The 17,787-nt window shown below is 33.1% G+C and overlaps 1 protein-coding gene across 1 annotated transcript; it reads right to left on the bottom strand.

Moving 5' to 3' along the window:
• Positions 1-340: 340 nt before the first annotated feature.
• Positions 341-14,589, bottom strand: LOC120177551. The gene is made up of 6 exons (XM_039183662.1): positions 14,407-14,589; positions 14,203-14,252; positions 13,983-14,112; positions 13,648-13,689; positions 13,493-13,573; positions 341-631 (listed from the first exon to the last, which is right to left on the bottom strand). Exons 1-6 carry the CDS (start codon positions 14,551-14,553, stop codon positions 341-343), a joined length of 741 nt encoding a protein of 246 aa, XP_039039593.1. The 5' UTR covers positions 14,554-14,589.
• Between the last annotated feature and the right edge of the window lie 3,198 nt (positions 14,590-17,787).

Raw genomic sequence — 17,787 nt, 5'->3', positions numbered from 1 at the left:
TCACGGTGGTTGGTCGAGAAGTACCATTCCAAGCTTAAAAAATATGGACTTGGGCATCAGATTTACGCTGGATCCCAAGTCACATAGGGATCTTCCAACATAATTCTCAACGATGGAACATGGTGTAACAAAACTTCCAGGATCTCTTTGTTTCGGCGAAAGTTTACTTAGTGCAAAACAATATTCTTTCAACCATGGTAACATTTTCTAGTCTTTCCACCTTTCTCTTTTTAGTGACAATATCATTCAAGAATTTGGCATAGGAAGGTATATGCTCAACGACTTCGAGCAGTGGAACATTGGTATACAACTTATTAAGGACATCAATAAACTTTTTGAACTAGACCTCGTTATTATGCTTCTCCAACCATTGAGGGAAGAGTGGTGGGGGCCTGACTTCATCTGCTGCAAGTTGGGGTGAAATTTTTTCCTTGGTAATAAATTTTCCACCATCAGTAGGGTGACTTGTTGAACCTTCATCCTTTTCCTTCTCCTCAGACAAATCTTCTTGTTCAGCTTGACCTTCAGATTCTTCATGTGTAATACCCTGGCAATAAATTTCTTGCTTCCCCCTAAACTTATCATCAAGATTAATCTGGGTGCTACTCCTCGGTGTCACGAGGGAGGCTTCCTTAAGGGTGAGAATGTAATGTCATGGTAATTTGGCCCACTTGGTTCTCTAACGCTCTCGAAGATGAGTTATGGCTTTGCAATAAAGTTGTTTGGATTTGCAATAGATTGCCTTGGTTCTTGATTGTTGACGAGTGTTCATGAATCAAGGCCTTTGTTGAAGCCATGAAATCTTTTTTCGAGGCCATAAATTCTTGCAGTGAAGCTTCGAGTGAATTATAATTTGAGGAAGATGTTGAACCTTTGTTAATATTTTGCCAAGGCATCTATTGATGCTAAAAACTTGAAGGTTCATAAACATTTTGTTGTGGCCTATTAAAGTTGTATGCATTGTTGTTGTTGTTCCTTTGATTACCCCAAGAAAAATATGGATGTTTTCGCCATCCAGGATTGCAGGTATTAGAGTAGGGTTGTTGTTGCTATATTAAAATTGCTCACAAAATTGATGGACTCCTGATTTTTCTGGGCACTCACTCTCATGATGGTTTCCGCGGAAAAGAATGCATATTGAGCTAGTTGCATTGGCTTCCTTCACCTTATTGAAACGCTGCATATTTTTCAACATATTTGTTATGACAGAAAGTTGGGCAGAAACTTGATCCTTACTGTCAAGTTCATATGCCCCAGATACTTTGTTTCAAGTTCCAAGCCTTATAGATGGGAATTAATAATCATTGTTGGTTATCCTATCAAGGGCATCAATAGTTTCCTCAGGTGATTTGTCAAGAAGAGTACATTCATCGAGGCATCCAACATCATGAAAGTGGGTACATTGACTTATTATATAACATTACAACTTGAGTTCGGTGGAATCCATGGTTGGTGCACTTGCGAAGCAAACTTTTATATATGTCCCAATACTCATACATATATTCATCATCGCCTTGGCGAAAACTTACAATGTCATTGCGGAGCTAGGTGTTCATATTGGGCATTTTAAATCAAAGTATAAAATTTTTGCATAAGTCATCCCAAGATTCCATTAAGCTGAATGAGACTACCCAACCAAGCTCTTGCTCGATCTTGTAAAGAGTAGGGGAATAATTTTAACTTCAGCACATCCTCGTGCACACCTTGTTGCCTAAACGAATCACACACTTCAAGAAAAGTACGCACATGTTTCTAGCGTCTTTATTAGGCGAGCAACCAAATTGACCGATAGAATTGAGCGTATAAACATCACCGGTTGAGTTCAAACTGTGCTGAAATATTTTTCGAGGCCATAAATTCTTGCAGTGAAGCTTCGAGTGAATTATAATTTGAGGAAGATGTTGAACCTTTGTTAATATTTTGCCAAGGCATCTATTGATGCTAAAAACTTGAAGGTTCATAAACATTTTGTTGTGGCCTATTAAAGTTGTATGCATTGTTGTTGTTGTTCCTTTGATTACCCCAAGAAAAATATGGATGTTTTCGCCATCCAGGATTGCAGTTTAGAGTAGGGTTGTTGTTGCTATATTAAAATTGCTCACAAAATTGATGGACTCCTGATTTTCTGGGCACTCACTCTCATGATGGTTTCCGCGGAAAAGAATGCATATTGAGCTAGTTGCATTGGCTTCCTTCACCTTATTGAAACGCTGCATATTTTTCAACATATTTGTTATGACAGAAAGTTGGGCAGAAACTTGATCCTTACTGTCAAGTTCATATGCCCCAGATACTTTGTTTCAAGTACCAAGCCTTATAGATGGGAATTAATAATCATTGTTGGTTATCCTATCAAGGGCATCAATAGTTTCCTCAGGTGATTTGTCAAGAAGAGTACATTCATCGAGGCATCCAACATCATGCAAGTGGGTACATTGACTCTATTATATAACATTACAACTTGAGTTCAGTCGTGGAATCCATGGTTGGTGCACTTGCGAAGCAAACTTTTATATATGTCCCAATACTCATACATATATTCATCATCGCCTTGGCGAAAACTTACAATGTCATTGCGGAGCTAGGTGTTCATATTGGGCATTTTAAATCAAAGTATAAAATTTTTGCATAAGTCATCCCAAGATTCCATTAAGCTGAATGAGACTCTACCCAACCAAGCTCTTGCTCGATCTTGTAAAGAGTAGGGGAATAATTTTAACTTCAGCACATCCTCGTGCACACCTTGTTGCCTAAACGAATCACACACTTCAAGAAAAGTACGCACATGTTTCTAGCGTCTTTATTAGGCGAGCAACCAAATTGACCGATAGAATTGAGCGTATTAAACATCACCGGTTTGAGTTCAAACTGTGCTTCCAGAATTTTTGGTGCCACGATTCCAAGGTTGAGATCATCGAGAATGGGTTTAAATGATCTCTTATAGCTCTTGGTCTTGGTATATTATGGGAACATTATTTGTCAGGACATCGAGATCTGCGTGATCCTCCATAAGGTTATCAACCTGATATAACAGTTGATTTAGATTGCCTCTGGCATGTTGAGCATGTTTCCTTCATCTGAACAATTTCTCAATCTCAGGTTCGATGGGTATTAATGGTTCGTCAGCAGATCTCCTGGTCATGCAGTGAAAAAACCCACAAAAAAAAATAAGAAAAACAAACACTTAAACCTAACTAACTAAAAAACTTAACCAGAAAATAAAAATTCCTATGGAAAAAATTAATAAAATTCCTCCAGGTTCCAACCCCCGGCAACGAAACCAAAAACATGATCGCATGTACAAGTGTGTGTGTGGCATGTAATTCTGTGCAAGTAAACACAATCGAAACAAGTAATATAGTAGTAAGTGATTTATCGTCTCCATAGGGATTGGTGGGAATTTTTTATGTTTGCTATAGCTAGAATAGGTGTCACTAACTAGTCCTAAGATTTTGTCTAATGGTATTCAAAGGAAAAAACAAGTAGTGCAAACAGATGGAAAAAGGTATGGCCAAGGTAAGAAATATTGTAAAGTGAAGTGAACATAAAAGTTTTATCAAGGCGAGAAAAATATGCGAAGGTAAACAAATAAAAGTTGCTAAAGCAAAGAAAAATGTTTAGTTCATTATATTATGAAAAACCTCACACAATCAGATCTATAACAGAACACTTGGGTTGGATTCCCTACAATAAGAAATTATTCTATGTCTATGATGATTTAGTATACTATGCCTATGCTACCCGATAGGATTTACAAGAGTGTTCCTAGAACTTTTTCTACGATGATACTACCCAACGTGAACTACAACCCTTGGTTTGTTAAACTATTGCTGCGACAATTCCCCTCAGTGTTAACTATAGCTCTAGCCTATCTACTCAATAATTTACCATTCTTAGTTGAATAAAACTCTCTCATTATCTCTAAGGTAGATTAGACCAACACCATCTCGGATTAGTTCCCTTGTTCACGTAGATCTAACCTAACTCTTTCAAATATTAGGTATCAACTCCTAAAAAGATGACAATCTTTTAAAATCTCTTACAAATACTAGGAATGTTTTGCTTTGGCACCAGTCAATCTTTCAAAAGCTCTTACAGTGCCAAGGTAAGAGATCAAAACCGTGAACAAAAGTATCATTCAAGCATTTCCAACACCAAATAAAATAGTTTATGGTATGGCAAATATCATCCCAAAAATAATCTTTAAACACAAACCCTTAAATGATATGGAAATAAAGAACAAGAGGAAGAAAAACTCTTATAACAGAGCTCTGCCATGACATCAAACCACCACAATGACTGCTCTAGCAGCCAGCTTCTCTCGAGAGCCTGACCGCTGCTCCGGCCAAGCCTGGATATGAACGAAACTAAGGGCGGTCGAGTAGGGGACGGTAGAAAAGGATGTGATGCAACCACCTTTCTCCAAGCCTCACTTTTAGGGTATTTTTCCTCCTCTCCTTTAAGGTGGTATAATGAGATATTTATAGTGGAAATTTATAAGGTTTAGTGCCCTTGAAAATTCCCTAAATACCCTTGGTTTCATGTCCATTGTGTGAATAATATAACAGCTGGTAGTGGTCCCAAATTCCTTAGCAGGGGCATTGTTTCACGTGAGGTGTGTTGGATAGCTGGCCAAGTGATGTAAGTAGTTTTCTTGTGCTGCATCAGACTAGTGACATAAGAACTCACCTTGGCTAGATTCCTCACTGACGCCGTCTTTTGTTGCAGTAGCCCTAGAAAATTAATTTGTCTCAGCAAACAAATTCTTTCTCAGTCATTTTTTGCATTATCACAACCAACAAACAACCCTTCTCCTTGTAGCATTAGTTTAGTCAAATAAACTTTCCGTCGTCAAAACTTATCCACCACATGCAAATATGTCCTAAATGCAACTATATGCAGCTAAAATGCTACGTTAATGGCTTTTAAACAATCAATAACTTAAGTAAAAATTCCTAAAATTTATTATTTTTATAGAGTTATCACTGACAACATTGGGAGAAAGGTAACAATTTACCAAATTTAAGAAAAAAATTGGTGAAAGTGAATAATTTATTCCAAGTGGGAGTGTGAGTTCATCTCAACAACATGAAACAGATTCTGGTGTTCTAGCATACATACCTGAGTATGGAAAATCCTTAGCAAGTAGAGTTTATGAATCATCATGCACATGTCTACTTTCCCATTGAATCAACACATGATTTTGAGCATATGACATCTATGATGTCAAATATGACTATTTTTCATACTACGTTTCCAATAGTGATGGGAGAGCAGAGTGGTGGGCATACATTTTTAGGGAATGATGAGGATGACTACCACACTCCTGAGCAAGTGGAATGACCACAATGCACTCGATGTCCACGTAGATATTATTATTCCACAACACCCCGACATCGGCAAGAATTATAAACTCCATTGTTATTTGTACTTATTGTATAAAAGTTAATAAAAAATAAAAAATGGAAATTCATTACCCTGACTGAAACATAAGTAGGAAAAATAAAACATTCATTCATTCAAATAAATAGGAAATACATATATAATTACTAATTAGGCATATAACTTGGTAGATTTGGACATTTTTTTAAAAGACCTTCACCCCTACATAATCTACATATCTTTGGTTGAGTTTTCTCTCTACTATGGAAATTCATACTAGTATGAATATAAGTGGACTTAGGTCGACTCTTTGGACTTCTAAGAAGCATTGGATTCGACAACCATTCATCATGATCTTTTTTCGGCCAATACGATTCATTTGGGATGGGAGCAAACTCATGGTTGTAGACATTTAATATCCTCTGTAGGTGAAAACATTCATCAACATAACTGTATGTGCTTACACCAGCATGCATACATGCAGCTACTACATGAACACATGCATATCTCTATTCTTAAAAGCATCCACATTCACACCATATGTGTCTTAAATAAACTCTAAATGTTTAATATTCTCATTCTTCGTTGTGGCATATGCATTACACAATAATAGTATGACCAATTCGATCAAAGTCATGAATGACTATTCAGGTTCCCAATCGCTCATTTTCTTTCATTTCTTTCACCACTGTAGGAGCCCAAGTTTTACCACTATTTATGAGAGAAATTATCTCACTCCCTTTATCGGACCAAACCTTTACCAACCTAAAGTATGTGTATTTCACTACACTCGCTATTGAGAGATGATGTGTACCTTTTAGTACAAAATTAATGGCCTCAAAAAGGTTTGTTATCATGTGCCCATATCATTGACCAACATTGTATGCTAGCGACCATTTTTTACGCGGGATTTTCAACCCCCACTTCCAAACCCACTGATCAAAACATGTTCAAATTTTCTAACCTCTTATTAAAATTTGATTGGCATAGTTTGTATCTTGTTTCATAATATATATATATATATATATATTACGTTAAACATCAATTAAAAAACACATAAATTGATACACACATTGAAAATAAAACTTATTCATGCTTACTAACTCGCTATAAATGCGGGCGCTATGTAGCTGATCGATACTATTTTTACCAATATGGCAGATATGGAATGTGGGATATGCATACAAAGGTATCCAACGACTTCATAGTTGCTCAATTGCTGCCAAAATGCATGTTCTTTGATCGGATATCAAGAAAACTCCATATTCTCGAATGAAATATTGACATAGATTGGCCAAAAAGAAATCTCAAACCTTAGTTGTCTATCCTTCAACAATGGCGAATGCAACTAGGAAGATATTTCATTCACCATCTTGTGTGATTACTAATAACAATACATGTTTATATTGACCATATAACCATGTACCATCTACTTAGACCATACATTTGCAGAATGGAAATCCTTCTATGCACGACTTGAATGCCCAAAAGAGTCTATAAAGTATTTTTTTCCCTGGAACAAGTTGACCTTCTTTGTCATATACAAGCATGGTTTGTGACTTCACTATGGTTCCTGGAATGAGATGCAACTAACACTGAACAAGGGATCCTTGGATTTTTTTCAACCATCACCTTCACGTATTAGTATATTACATCGAAGTTCATTAGTTGGTGGTCTTATTCGATGGATTTTCGCAAACATGTGTGAGGATCATTGTACCTTATGATGACTCAAGTATCATGCTTATGAATTTTCAAGACTTTGATATTCCTATTGCACTCTGGATCATATTTAACATACTTCGCATATATGTTTTTCTGGTTTGCCTCTACAACATGGAAATCAATATGGCATTTGATGGAATATGCTTTACTTGCCAATGTAACTTTATTTTTTCCTCTAAATTGCATCCCAACAAAAAAATCACCTAAAATTTCAAATGATTCAGCCATGTGGTATGAAGTTAAATGTGGCATGTCTAGGCATTCAAGTGCCAACATCGCATCATAATTTATCTCATTCATGTAAGGGATAGGTTTATACGGTGCTGAAACTTCATCTATGGCCAAATCAGGTACACTACCATCACAAAAATTGTCATTGTCATCCAAAATTGGTTCATTGGTTTCTTCATCTTCGCTGGAATCATCATGAATTTCTCCCCATCGGTTTCATAATCAATATCAACATCAACATTCAATTCCGAATGATGCATACTTCTCGCCTCATACTATGTTGTTGCGGATGTCCCACCGACTTCATTTTCACTTTCCAATAGCGCCATAAAATTGTTTATCGCTCTGTATGTTGGGTCCTTAACCTCACTTCCGAAAGCCATTTGAGATGAATTTCCGGTCACATTTCTTGATAACTTAGGAACATCGGATATGTTATGCATCTCAACAAATAACTCAATAACAACAATATTTATTGTCTGTGTATTCCAATCATTGTTCCAAAATCATCATCTTCTTCAACTGGTACTGCAACATATCTAACTAGATTGGGACATACCATAAATATGCACCTCAAACCATCAATGATAGCTCAAATTTTTCTTTCTATCGTATGCTTCATTTCTACAAATGTGATGTTCCTATTGAACATAATATGTATAAGTCTTTCAGAATGAAAAACAACTTCGATGTCATTTTTTATAATATATCCATTATAATGGACAATCGTGAAATTTTTTTTCTTATGTTCTCTACAATTTAAAAAAAAATTAGAATAAAATAAACACATACATATACTATGATAAAAATTACTGATCGTAAAATACTTCAATAAAAATTCTTCACACTTACTTGATATATCTTCTTAACACCTTGATTTGGATGAAAAATATTTCGTCACTCTTCCTCTGTCAATTGCTTTCCCTTTCAAGCTCCTTCAATTGCTCCTCTATAACCAATCTCATACAAATATACAGTTGAGAATTATTTTTTATATTAAAAATATATTATATCAATTCTGCAGGAATCAAATCTTATAAAATCAAATATATTATACGGTGTTGAAACTTCATCTATGGCCAAATCAGGTACACTACCACCACAAAAATTGTCATTGTCATCCAAAATTGGTTCATTGGTTTCTTCATCTTCGCTGGAATCATCATGTACTTCTCGCCTCATACTATGCTGGTGCGGATGTCTCACCGACTTCATTTTCACTTTCCAATAGCGCCAAAAAATTGTTTATCGCTCTGTATGTTGGGTCCTTAACCTCACTTCCGAAAGCCATTTGAGATGAATTTCCGGTCACATTTCTTGATGACTTAGGAACATCGGATATGTTATGCATCTCAACAAATAACTCAATAACAACAATATTTATTGACTTTGTATTCCAATCATTGTTCCAAAATCATCATATTCTTCAACTGGTACTGCAATATATCTAACTAGATTGGGACATACCATAAATATGCACCTCAAACCATCAATGATAGCTCAAATTTTTCTTTCTATCATATGCTTCATTTCTACAAATGTGATGTTCCTATTGAACATAATATTTACATGTCTTTCAGAATGAAAAACAACTTCGATGTCATTTTTTATAATATATCCATTATAATGGACAATCGTGAAATTTTTTTGCTTATGTTCTCTACAATTTAAAAAAAAAAATAGAATAAAATAAACACATACATATACTATGATAAAAATTACTGATCGTAAAATACTTCAAATAAAAATTCTTCACACTTACTTGATCGTATCTTCTAACACCTTGATTTGGATGAAAAATATTTCGGTCACTCTTCCTCTGTCAATTGCTTTCCCTTTCAAGCTCCTTCAATTGCTTCCTCTATAACCAATTCTCATACAAATATACAGTTGAGAATTATTTTTTATATTAAAAATATATTATATCAATTCTGCAGGAATCAAATCTTATAAAATCAAATATATTATACGGTGTTGAAACTTCATCTATGGCCAAATCAGGTACACTACCACCACAAAAATTGTCATTGTCATCCAAAATTGGTTCATTGGTTTCTTCATCTTCGCTGGAATCATCATGTACTTCTCGCCTCATACTATGCTGGTGCGGATGTCCCACCGACTTCATTTTCACTTTCCAATAGCGCCATAAAATTGTTTATCGCTCTGTATGTTGGGTCCTTAACCTCACTTCCGAAAGCCATTTGAGATGAATTTCCGGTCACATTTCTTGATGACTTAAGAACATCGGATATGTTATGCATCTCAACAAATAACTCAATAACAACAATATTTATTGACTTTGTATTCCAATCATTGTTCCAAAATCATCATCTTCTTCAACTGGTACTGCAACATATCTAACTAGATTGGGACATACCATAAATATGCACCTCAAACCATCAATGATAGCTCAAATTTTTCTTTCTATCATATGCTTCATTTCTACAAATGTGATGTTCCTATTGAACATAATATTTACAAGTCTTTCAGAATGAAAAACAACTTTGATGTCATTTTTTATAATATATCCATTATAATGGACAATCGTGAATTTTTTTTTATTTATGTTCTCTACAATTTAAAAAAAAAATAGAATAAAATAAACACATACATATACTATGATAAAAATTACTGATCGTAAAATACTTCAAATAAAAATTCTTCACACTTACTTGATCGTATCTTCTAACACCTTGATTTGGATGAAAAATATTTCGGTCACTCTTCCTCTGTCAATTGCTTTCCCTTTCAAGCTCCTTCAATTGCTTCCTCTATAACCAATTCTCATACAAATATACAGTTGAGAATTATTTTTTATATTAAAAATATATTATATCAATTCTGCAGGAATCAAATCTTATAAAATCAAATATATTATACGGTGTTGAAACTTCATCTATGGCCAAATCAGGTACACTACCACCACAAAAATTGTCATTGTCATCCAAAATTGGTTCATTGGTTTCTTCATCTTCGCTGGAATCATCATGTACTTCTCGCCTCATACTATGCTGGTGCGGATGTCCCACCGACTTCATTTTCACTTTCCAATAGCGCCATAAAATTGTTTATCGCTCTATATGTTGGGTCCTTAACCTCACTTCCGAAAGCCATTTGAGATGAATTTCCGGTCACATTTCTTGATGACTTAAGAACATCGGATATGTTATGCATCACATTTCTTGATGACTTAATAACATCGGATAGGTTATGCATCTCAACAAATAACTCAATAACAACAATATTTATTGACTTTGTATTCCAATCATTGTTCCAAAATCATCATCTTCTTCAATTGGTACTGCAACATATCTAACTAGATTGGGACATACCATAAATATGCACCTCAAACCATCAATGATAGCTCAAATTTTTCTTTCTATCATATGCTTCATTTCTACAAATGTGATGTTCTTATTGAACATAATATTTACAAGTCTTTCAGAATGAAAAACAACTTCGATGTCATTTTTTATAATATATCCATTATAATGGACAATCGTGAAATTTTTTTTGCTTATGTTCTCTACAATTTAAAAAGAATTAGAATAAAATAAACACATACATATACTATGATAAAAATTACTGATCGTAAAATACTTCAAATAAAAATTCTTCACACTTACTTGATCGTATCTTCTAACACCTTGATTTGGATGAAAAATATTTCGGCCACTCTTCCTCTGTCAATTGCTTTCCCTTTCAAGCTACTTCAATTGCTTCCTCTATAACCAATTCTCATACAAATATACAGTTGAGAATTATTTTTTATATTAAAATATATTATATCAATTCTGCAGGAATCAAATCTTATAAAATCAAATATATTATACGGTGCTGAAACTTCATCTATGGCCAAATCAGGTACACTACCACCACAAAAATTGTCATTGTCATCCAAAATTGGTTCATTGGTTTCTTTATCTTCGCTGGAATCATCATGTACTTCTCGCGACTTCATTTTCACTTTCCAATAGCACCATAAAATTGTTTATCGCTCTGTATGTTGGGTCCTTAACCTCACTTCCGAAAGCCATTTGAGATGAATTTCCGGTCACATTTCTTGATGACTTAGGAACATCGGATATGTTATGCATCTCAACAAATAACTCAATAACAACAATATTTATTGACTTTGTATTCCAATCATTGTTCCAAAATCATCATCTTCTTCAACTGGTACTGCAACATATCTAACTAGATTGGGACATACCATAAATATGCACCTCAAACCATCAATGATAGCTCAAATTTTTCTTTCTATCATATGCTTCATTTCTACAAATGTGATGTTCCTATTGAACATAATATTTACAAGTCTTTCAGAATGAAAAACAACTTCGATGTCATTTTTTATAATATATCCATTATAATGGACAATCGTGAATTTTTTTTATTTATGTTCTCTACAATTAAAAAAAAAATAGAATAAAATAAACACATACATATACTATGATAAAAATTACTGATCGTAAAATACTTCAAATAAAAGTTCTTCACACTTACTTGATCGTATCTTCTAACACCTTGATTTGGATGAAAAATATTTCGGTCACTCTTCCTCTGTCAATTGCTTTCCCTTTCAAGCTCCTTCAATTGCTTCCTCTATAACCAATTCTCATACAAATATACAGTTGAGAATTATTTTTTATATTAAAAATATATTATATCAATTCTGCAGGAATCAAATCTTATAAAATCAATCTAATCCCATACCCTGCTCGTCTACTGCCTAATATACTCCCATGACGTGCACTGCCATGCCTAATCTTATCAAGTTTATTTTCAGTCCCAGGGTTAGCAAGGTTAGAAGAAATGGGCCAGGGTTGGAAGGGGGAGACGCATTGTCGTCCACTCGTCTCCCCGTTTATGGCTCGGATGCAGGGAGTGCATGGCGTCTCCGCCTCGAACACATAGAGTGCATGGCGTCTTCAACATTCACCGTAGCATTCGCATTATTTCGCGAAATATTTTGGAAAGTGGGTTATTTTACAAAATAAAAAAAGTAAACTGCATTATCTTAAAAAAAATTCCCTTTTAACTGTATTAAAAATTAAATGAATTATCATTTAAAAAAATTAAGATGTGCACTATTAATAAAACAAATAAATAATATAAGAAAATTCAATTTCAAAATGGGTACATGGACAACACCTACGTCTGTCTCTGTCAAAGACAACATTTCATCAAATTAAATAGAGTTATATGAATCTAATAAATGCTGCAAAAGGTAATCTCTTCTCATTTTTGTCCAGTGATGCCTTCGATTTCTTTTTGCTAGTTTAAGTGACCTAATAGAGTAATAGATATGTATTTCTAGCTTTTTACCGGCTATCTACTCATTGGATCTCGAGAAGGGTGGTAATTTAATACGAAATGGATGAATTTTGACTTGATTTAATTTGATAAAGTTAAAATTTAAAAGAAAAATTCAATTTGAGTCAGATCATGTCAAATTTTATATAGGGGTCAAGTAATAATGAATTTTTATATCCTTATATACAGGGGTCATGTAATAATGAATTTTTATATCCTTATTAAGTGAAGAATGAAAAATGTCGGACTCAACTTGATCAAGAGGTAATAATGTAATTTTTATATAATTTTATGAATAAATGCTATAATACTTCCTCTCTATTATGTTTTAATTATGTCCTTATTTTACATTTTAATTATGTCCTTATTTTACATCCATATTGATCGGATCAGGTCATATTTATAGTCTAAAATTCGAGTTAGATCGAGTTGGTGTAGAGAAAATATACTCTTCATATCAAGTTAAGTGAAGCATATATATTTTTTTAGTCGAGTTAGATTGGGTGAAAGATATATATTTTTCGAGTCGGATCAGGTTAACACTAAAAACCCGATCAATTGCCATCTCTGGATCTCGGTGGTTGGGGAGACCCCCATGATTTCCGTATTCTGATAATCCATACATCCTTTGCCGATGTATGGAAACAGCTATCCCTCAAGCTCGGGTTTAGATTTGGCCCAAGTCAAAATCATGGTGTTAAAGAAAAAAAGAGAGTAAACTTTCTTTAATTCGTTGGTTTCTTAACATAATTTGAGAACGACATTTTGTCTTGTGATTCATAAAGAAAAATAGGTTGATTTACCATGCTCCATGGATTAATCTGCTTACACATACTGCTGATGCAGTGTCAAACTCATTTTGAACATTGTATATCTCCTCAACAAGGTCACATTTGTTGACCAGAGTTGAGCAATGCTGCAGTTCAAGAAATATTCACATTTTTTCTTACAATATTTATCCTCTTTTGTAAAAAGATAAAATTTAATTGCCAACCATACATTACCCGCACGCTTTTCTCGAACACCACAAACCTACACCGAAATGTTGAAATGGTTTTAACATACAAACAAGTAGCAAATGCCAATAAAATTCAGAGAAGTATACATTTTGGCCAACTGCCTTTACCATTAACAGTTCATAAAAAGTATAATAGAAAATGTGTAGCTTTCACACTGAATGAGGAGCTTAGCAAGTACATGTATATTCCCTGATTGAAATTTAGTAGAGAGAAAAGAAGCATTACTTAAATACTTATGATAGACTATATTAAAGAGGCTGGCATATGTATTTTGTGTTTAATATTAAAGTATATTTCCATTCTTACCTCTTGCAGTCCACTAGCAATTCTGGAGTATTTCTTGTCATGACTACGCTGGTAACCACTGGTGTCGATATGTTGAAGCCGGATCCTTTGATCTTGATTCCATGTCTTCCCATTTCCCTCAATAACAAGCCTGAAGAGGATTGTACAATAATAAAACACCAGCACAACAGAAAACCAAGAAAGATCAACATAAATTTGACAAAAGGAAAGTTCGTCTCACCTCCAGTAATCGCCAGTATCGGATTCGGGCTCTCCTCCATAGCAGCTAACCTACCCCAAACACCACAGGATAAAGTCACTATCAGTAACCAATTCTAGAAAAGCGCCACGGTTTACCAACATCAATGAACATTACCTTAAAATTTGACAAAGTTTGAGAAGTTCAAGTCAAGATCCGCCATGGAAACCGTCATAAAATGCTAACCTCTAGGTTTCCTGATATCGGAGATGCATACAGATGCCTATGCAGCCACTTTCTAGTCCTCATGTGTTGCAACCTAATAATTGCCCCATCAGGAATGATATCTCCTTGTTTAGCAGATGTATCAGGTTCAGGCCTAACAATCTGCATAGCATAGTCTCATATTTAATGGGATGCTGATGAACATAATCTGAGACGAATCAAGATTTTGACTGCAAAGTGTAAACGTCCAAACCTGAATTTAAACTTTCTCAAATTATATCAAGAAAAGAAATGTCACAAAACAATAGCACTGTCAGCTTAAACATGGAAATTGCAGAAACAAAGAATTTCATGTTCTTGAACCATATCACATGAGTTTTAAATGAAAAACACAATAATATAAGCACATGGTCAATCGTGATTGAAACAAAAAATAAAATGTTTACTATTAGCTTCGGATTTTTCATTGGTCCGGTAGATTAACCATCAAACAAGATTTTGACAAAACATTTGCAACATAAATGAAACTTTCGGAAACTACTTTAGAAGATCAGATCAAAGAAGAAAAAAACAGGTGGTAATAGAGAGACAAGAGAGTACCCAGTAGCTGCTGGAGTCATCTAAACTAGGAATTCTAAAGGAAGAGTTGGAATCGGGCTTTTTTGAGAGGGAGGGAAGTTTTCTTCGCCAATAATAAATCGACGTATGGATAAATGGTGACGTGGTTGGAACTAATGTTGACTTGACTCGATTGAAATCGAATTGAGTTGACCCGCTTTAGAGAACCTTTGGGCCAAATTTGGGTTTGAATCAATCAGATTTTGCGCTAAAGATATCCAATTAAATTATTTAATATATATTTTAAACAAATATATAAAATTTTTTATTTGTTTATATAACAAATAAGTACCTAAAGTATATCATCTTTTTCATTTCAGTACTTAAAATATTTTTTGTCAAAATAGGTACCTAAAATATTTTTGGTCAAAATAAATACTTAAAGTATTTTAATTTTTTCATCTAAGTACCTAAAGTATTATTTAATTAACGTCACATGTCAACTTTTTTAGAACTTAAATGAAAATTTTGAATGCCTTAGGTACCTATTTTGACGTAAAATACTTTAAGTACCTATTTTGACATATAATACTTTAGGTAACTATTTTGACTAAAAAGATAATTTTAGAAATTTATTTTGATAAAAAAATACTTAAATACTTAAATGAAAAATATTATACACTTTATACACTTATTTATGATATAAGCTTTTTTTTAATTTTATAACAATCATATAAAATATTTTTGTATATTTATATATTTTTAATTGACTAGTTTCTTCATGTGTCTGACTTGTGTATTTACGCATTTAGTTACTTTTATTTAATTATGGGTGAAATACGGAATTAATCACTTTTGTTTAAGTTTTGTATTTTTTTCATCACTGGATTTAAAAAGTATAATATTTATCTATTTTCGTTTTTATTTAATTAAGACATGATCATCGAGAGTTAATTGTTGTTGAACTTTTAACATATTACTAATGGCAGGCTTGTCCTAAAAGATGTAGAGGTCATGTGCTATTTTTTTAAAATGAAGCCCCTAAAATATTTTATAATAAAATAAAATTATAAAATATCAAAATTGATAATATAAACAGTGTTTCTTATAAAATAAAAAAATTAAACATATGAAACTATGATAATATCACATAACAACTTTTTAAACGTAATATTTTTTATTTAAAAAGTGTCATCTTCTGAATGCTCTTAGAAGCAAAATCAACATAATTATCATCATTGTCATTCAAATTAACAGAATCGTCATTCACAATAATTTTATCATCAACATTATTAATTTCAATAGAAGTATGTGGTTCCTTCCCAAAGAACTTATCAAGAATTCATATTTGAGATTGAGTTAACTCTTCTTGTTTCATTTTTTTCTTACGTTTTTCACATCCGGAATCATATTTTCTAATCACATGACTCATGATCAAATTCTTACAGAAAGAGATCAAATGATAAACTAAAAACCAAAAGGATAGAAAGAACATGAAAATTTAGAAGAATAAAACTTTGAAACAATCAAATTGCAAGTCTTCAACAGGACTATCAAATTGAAACAACCTTCAAATTCTCAAAATCTTCAAATTCCTCAATTAAAAATTCAACCTTCAAAACACTAATTAAAAGTAGTAGTAGGCATTTTCTTTCTTGAATTATAGATCATGAAGAAGATTGAAATTGGAATAAATATAAATAAGACTTTTTTCCGTTAGACGTCATGATTTTAGTGAGTTTTTTAGGAAGAAATGATTACAATTCATGAGATGATAAAAGAGAAAACTAAAAGTTTTTTTTTATCTTATCATGAGAATTAATAAAAGAATGATTAGGGATGGCACTAGTCAAGTTGAGTCGAATTTTTAACCAACCTGACTCCGACCAAAAAATTGATAGTCATCACCCGACTCTGACCCATCCCAATTTTTTAAGGTTTTCACCCACTCCAAATCCAACCTATAATTTAAGATGAAAATCCAATCCAACTCGAAATAAAATGCAAAAATTATATGAAAAATATTGCAACAAGACAACAACGAAAATTTTAAAGAAGATGCCAAAAACAAAATACTTGCAACAATGAATCCTTCGAATCTCAAACTTACTTGTAACCAAAATCTTAAATACAATCACAAATAATCTGAAATTTTCTGGGAATACCTTCTTATTTCACAAAATTTTACACTTTTTCTTTAAAAAAATGTAAAAATAAACAAATAATCAAAGAAAGTTTAATCTAATCCTAAAAAAATTTAAAATTCTATTTTTTAAGAGCAATTTTTTTTATCTCAAGAATGATTGAAAAAAAGAAAAAAGAAAAAGTAACAACAAAAGAAAAAGCAAAGAGTGAAAAAAAAATTCCGAACAAACGAATAAACTTGATTAAAAGAATGAACAAATAATAACAAAAAGAAAAAGAACAAATCGGGGAGAAGAGAATGTGAGAAGGAAACGGCAAAAGAGAATGAGGATGAAAAGTTAAACCTAAATTATATATATATAATGGCATTTTTATAAATATATTCATAGTATATATTAATTATTTCGGGTCAGATCGGGTTGAAGACTTTTTACTTTAAACCTGACTCTGACCTTAACCCGACTATATCTCTCTTAAAACCTGACCGACCCCCGAACCTGATTTTTGAAGAAAAAAATCTAGCCCTATCAAATCGAATCATGTCGAAACCCATCGGGTTTAGGTTATTTGCCCATCCCTAGGGATGATAGCATATTTTTTGAGAAAATAATTTTTTATTAGCTGATTTTTTAAGTATAGGACCCTATCGTATCACATTCTACACATGTAAAAGGACGGGCCTGACTAATGTGATATATT

The sequence above is a fragment of the Hibiscus syriacus genome, unplaced genomic scaffold (genome assembly GCF_006381635.1).
Source record: "Hibiscus syriacus cultivar Baekdansim isolate YM2019G1 unplaced genomic scaffold, ASM638163v2 tig00112293_pilon, whole genome shotgun sequence".
NCBI lineage: Eukaryota > Viridiplantae > Streptophyta > Magnoliopsida > Malvales > Malvaceae > Hibiscus > Hibiscus syriacus.
The sequence above is the reverse complement of the archived record's forward strand: the minus strand, read 5'-3'. Positions and strand labels throughout refer to the sequence as shown.

Excerpts from the sequence above, each read along its gene's own strand:
- LOC120177551 (XM_039183662.1), bottom strand. The coding sequence starts at position 14,553 with ATGCAGATTGTTAGGCCTGAACCTGATACATCTGCTAAACAAGGAGAT. Across the intron at positions 13,574-13,647 it reads GTGCGGGTAATGTATGGTTG|CATTGCTCAACTCTGGTCAA; the intron begins GCAATTAAATTT and ends CTTGAACTGCAG. Across the intron at positions 632-13,492 it reads AGTTTGACACTGCATCAGCA|GAAGCCTCCCTCGTGACACC; the intron begins GTATGTGTAAGC and ends CTCACCCTTAAG.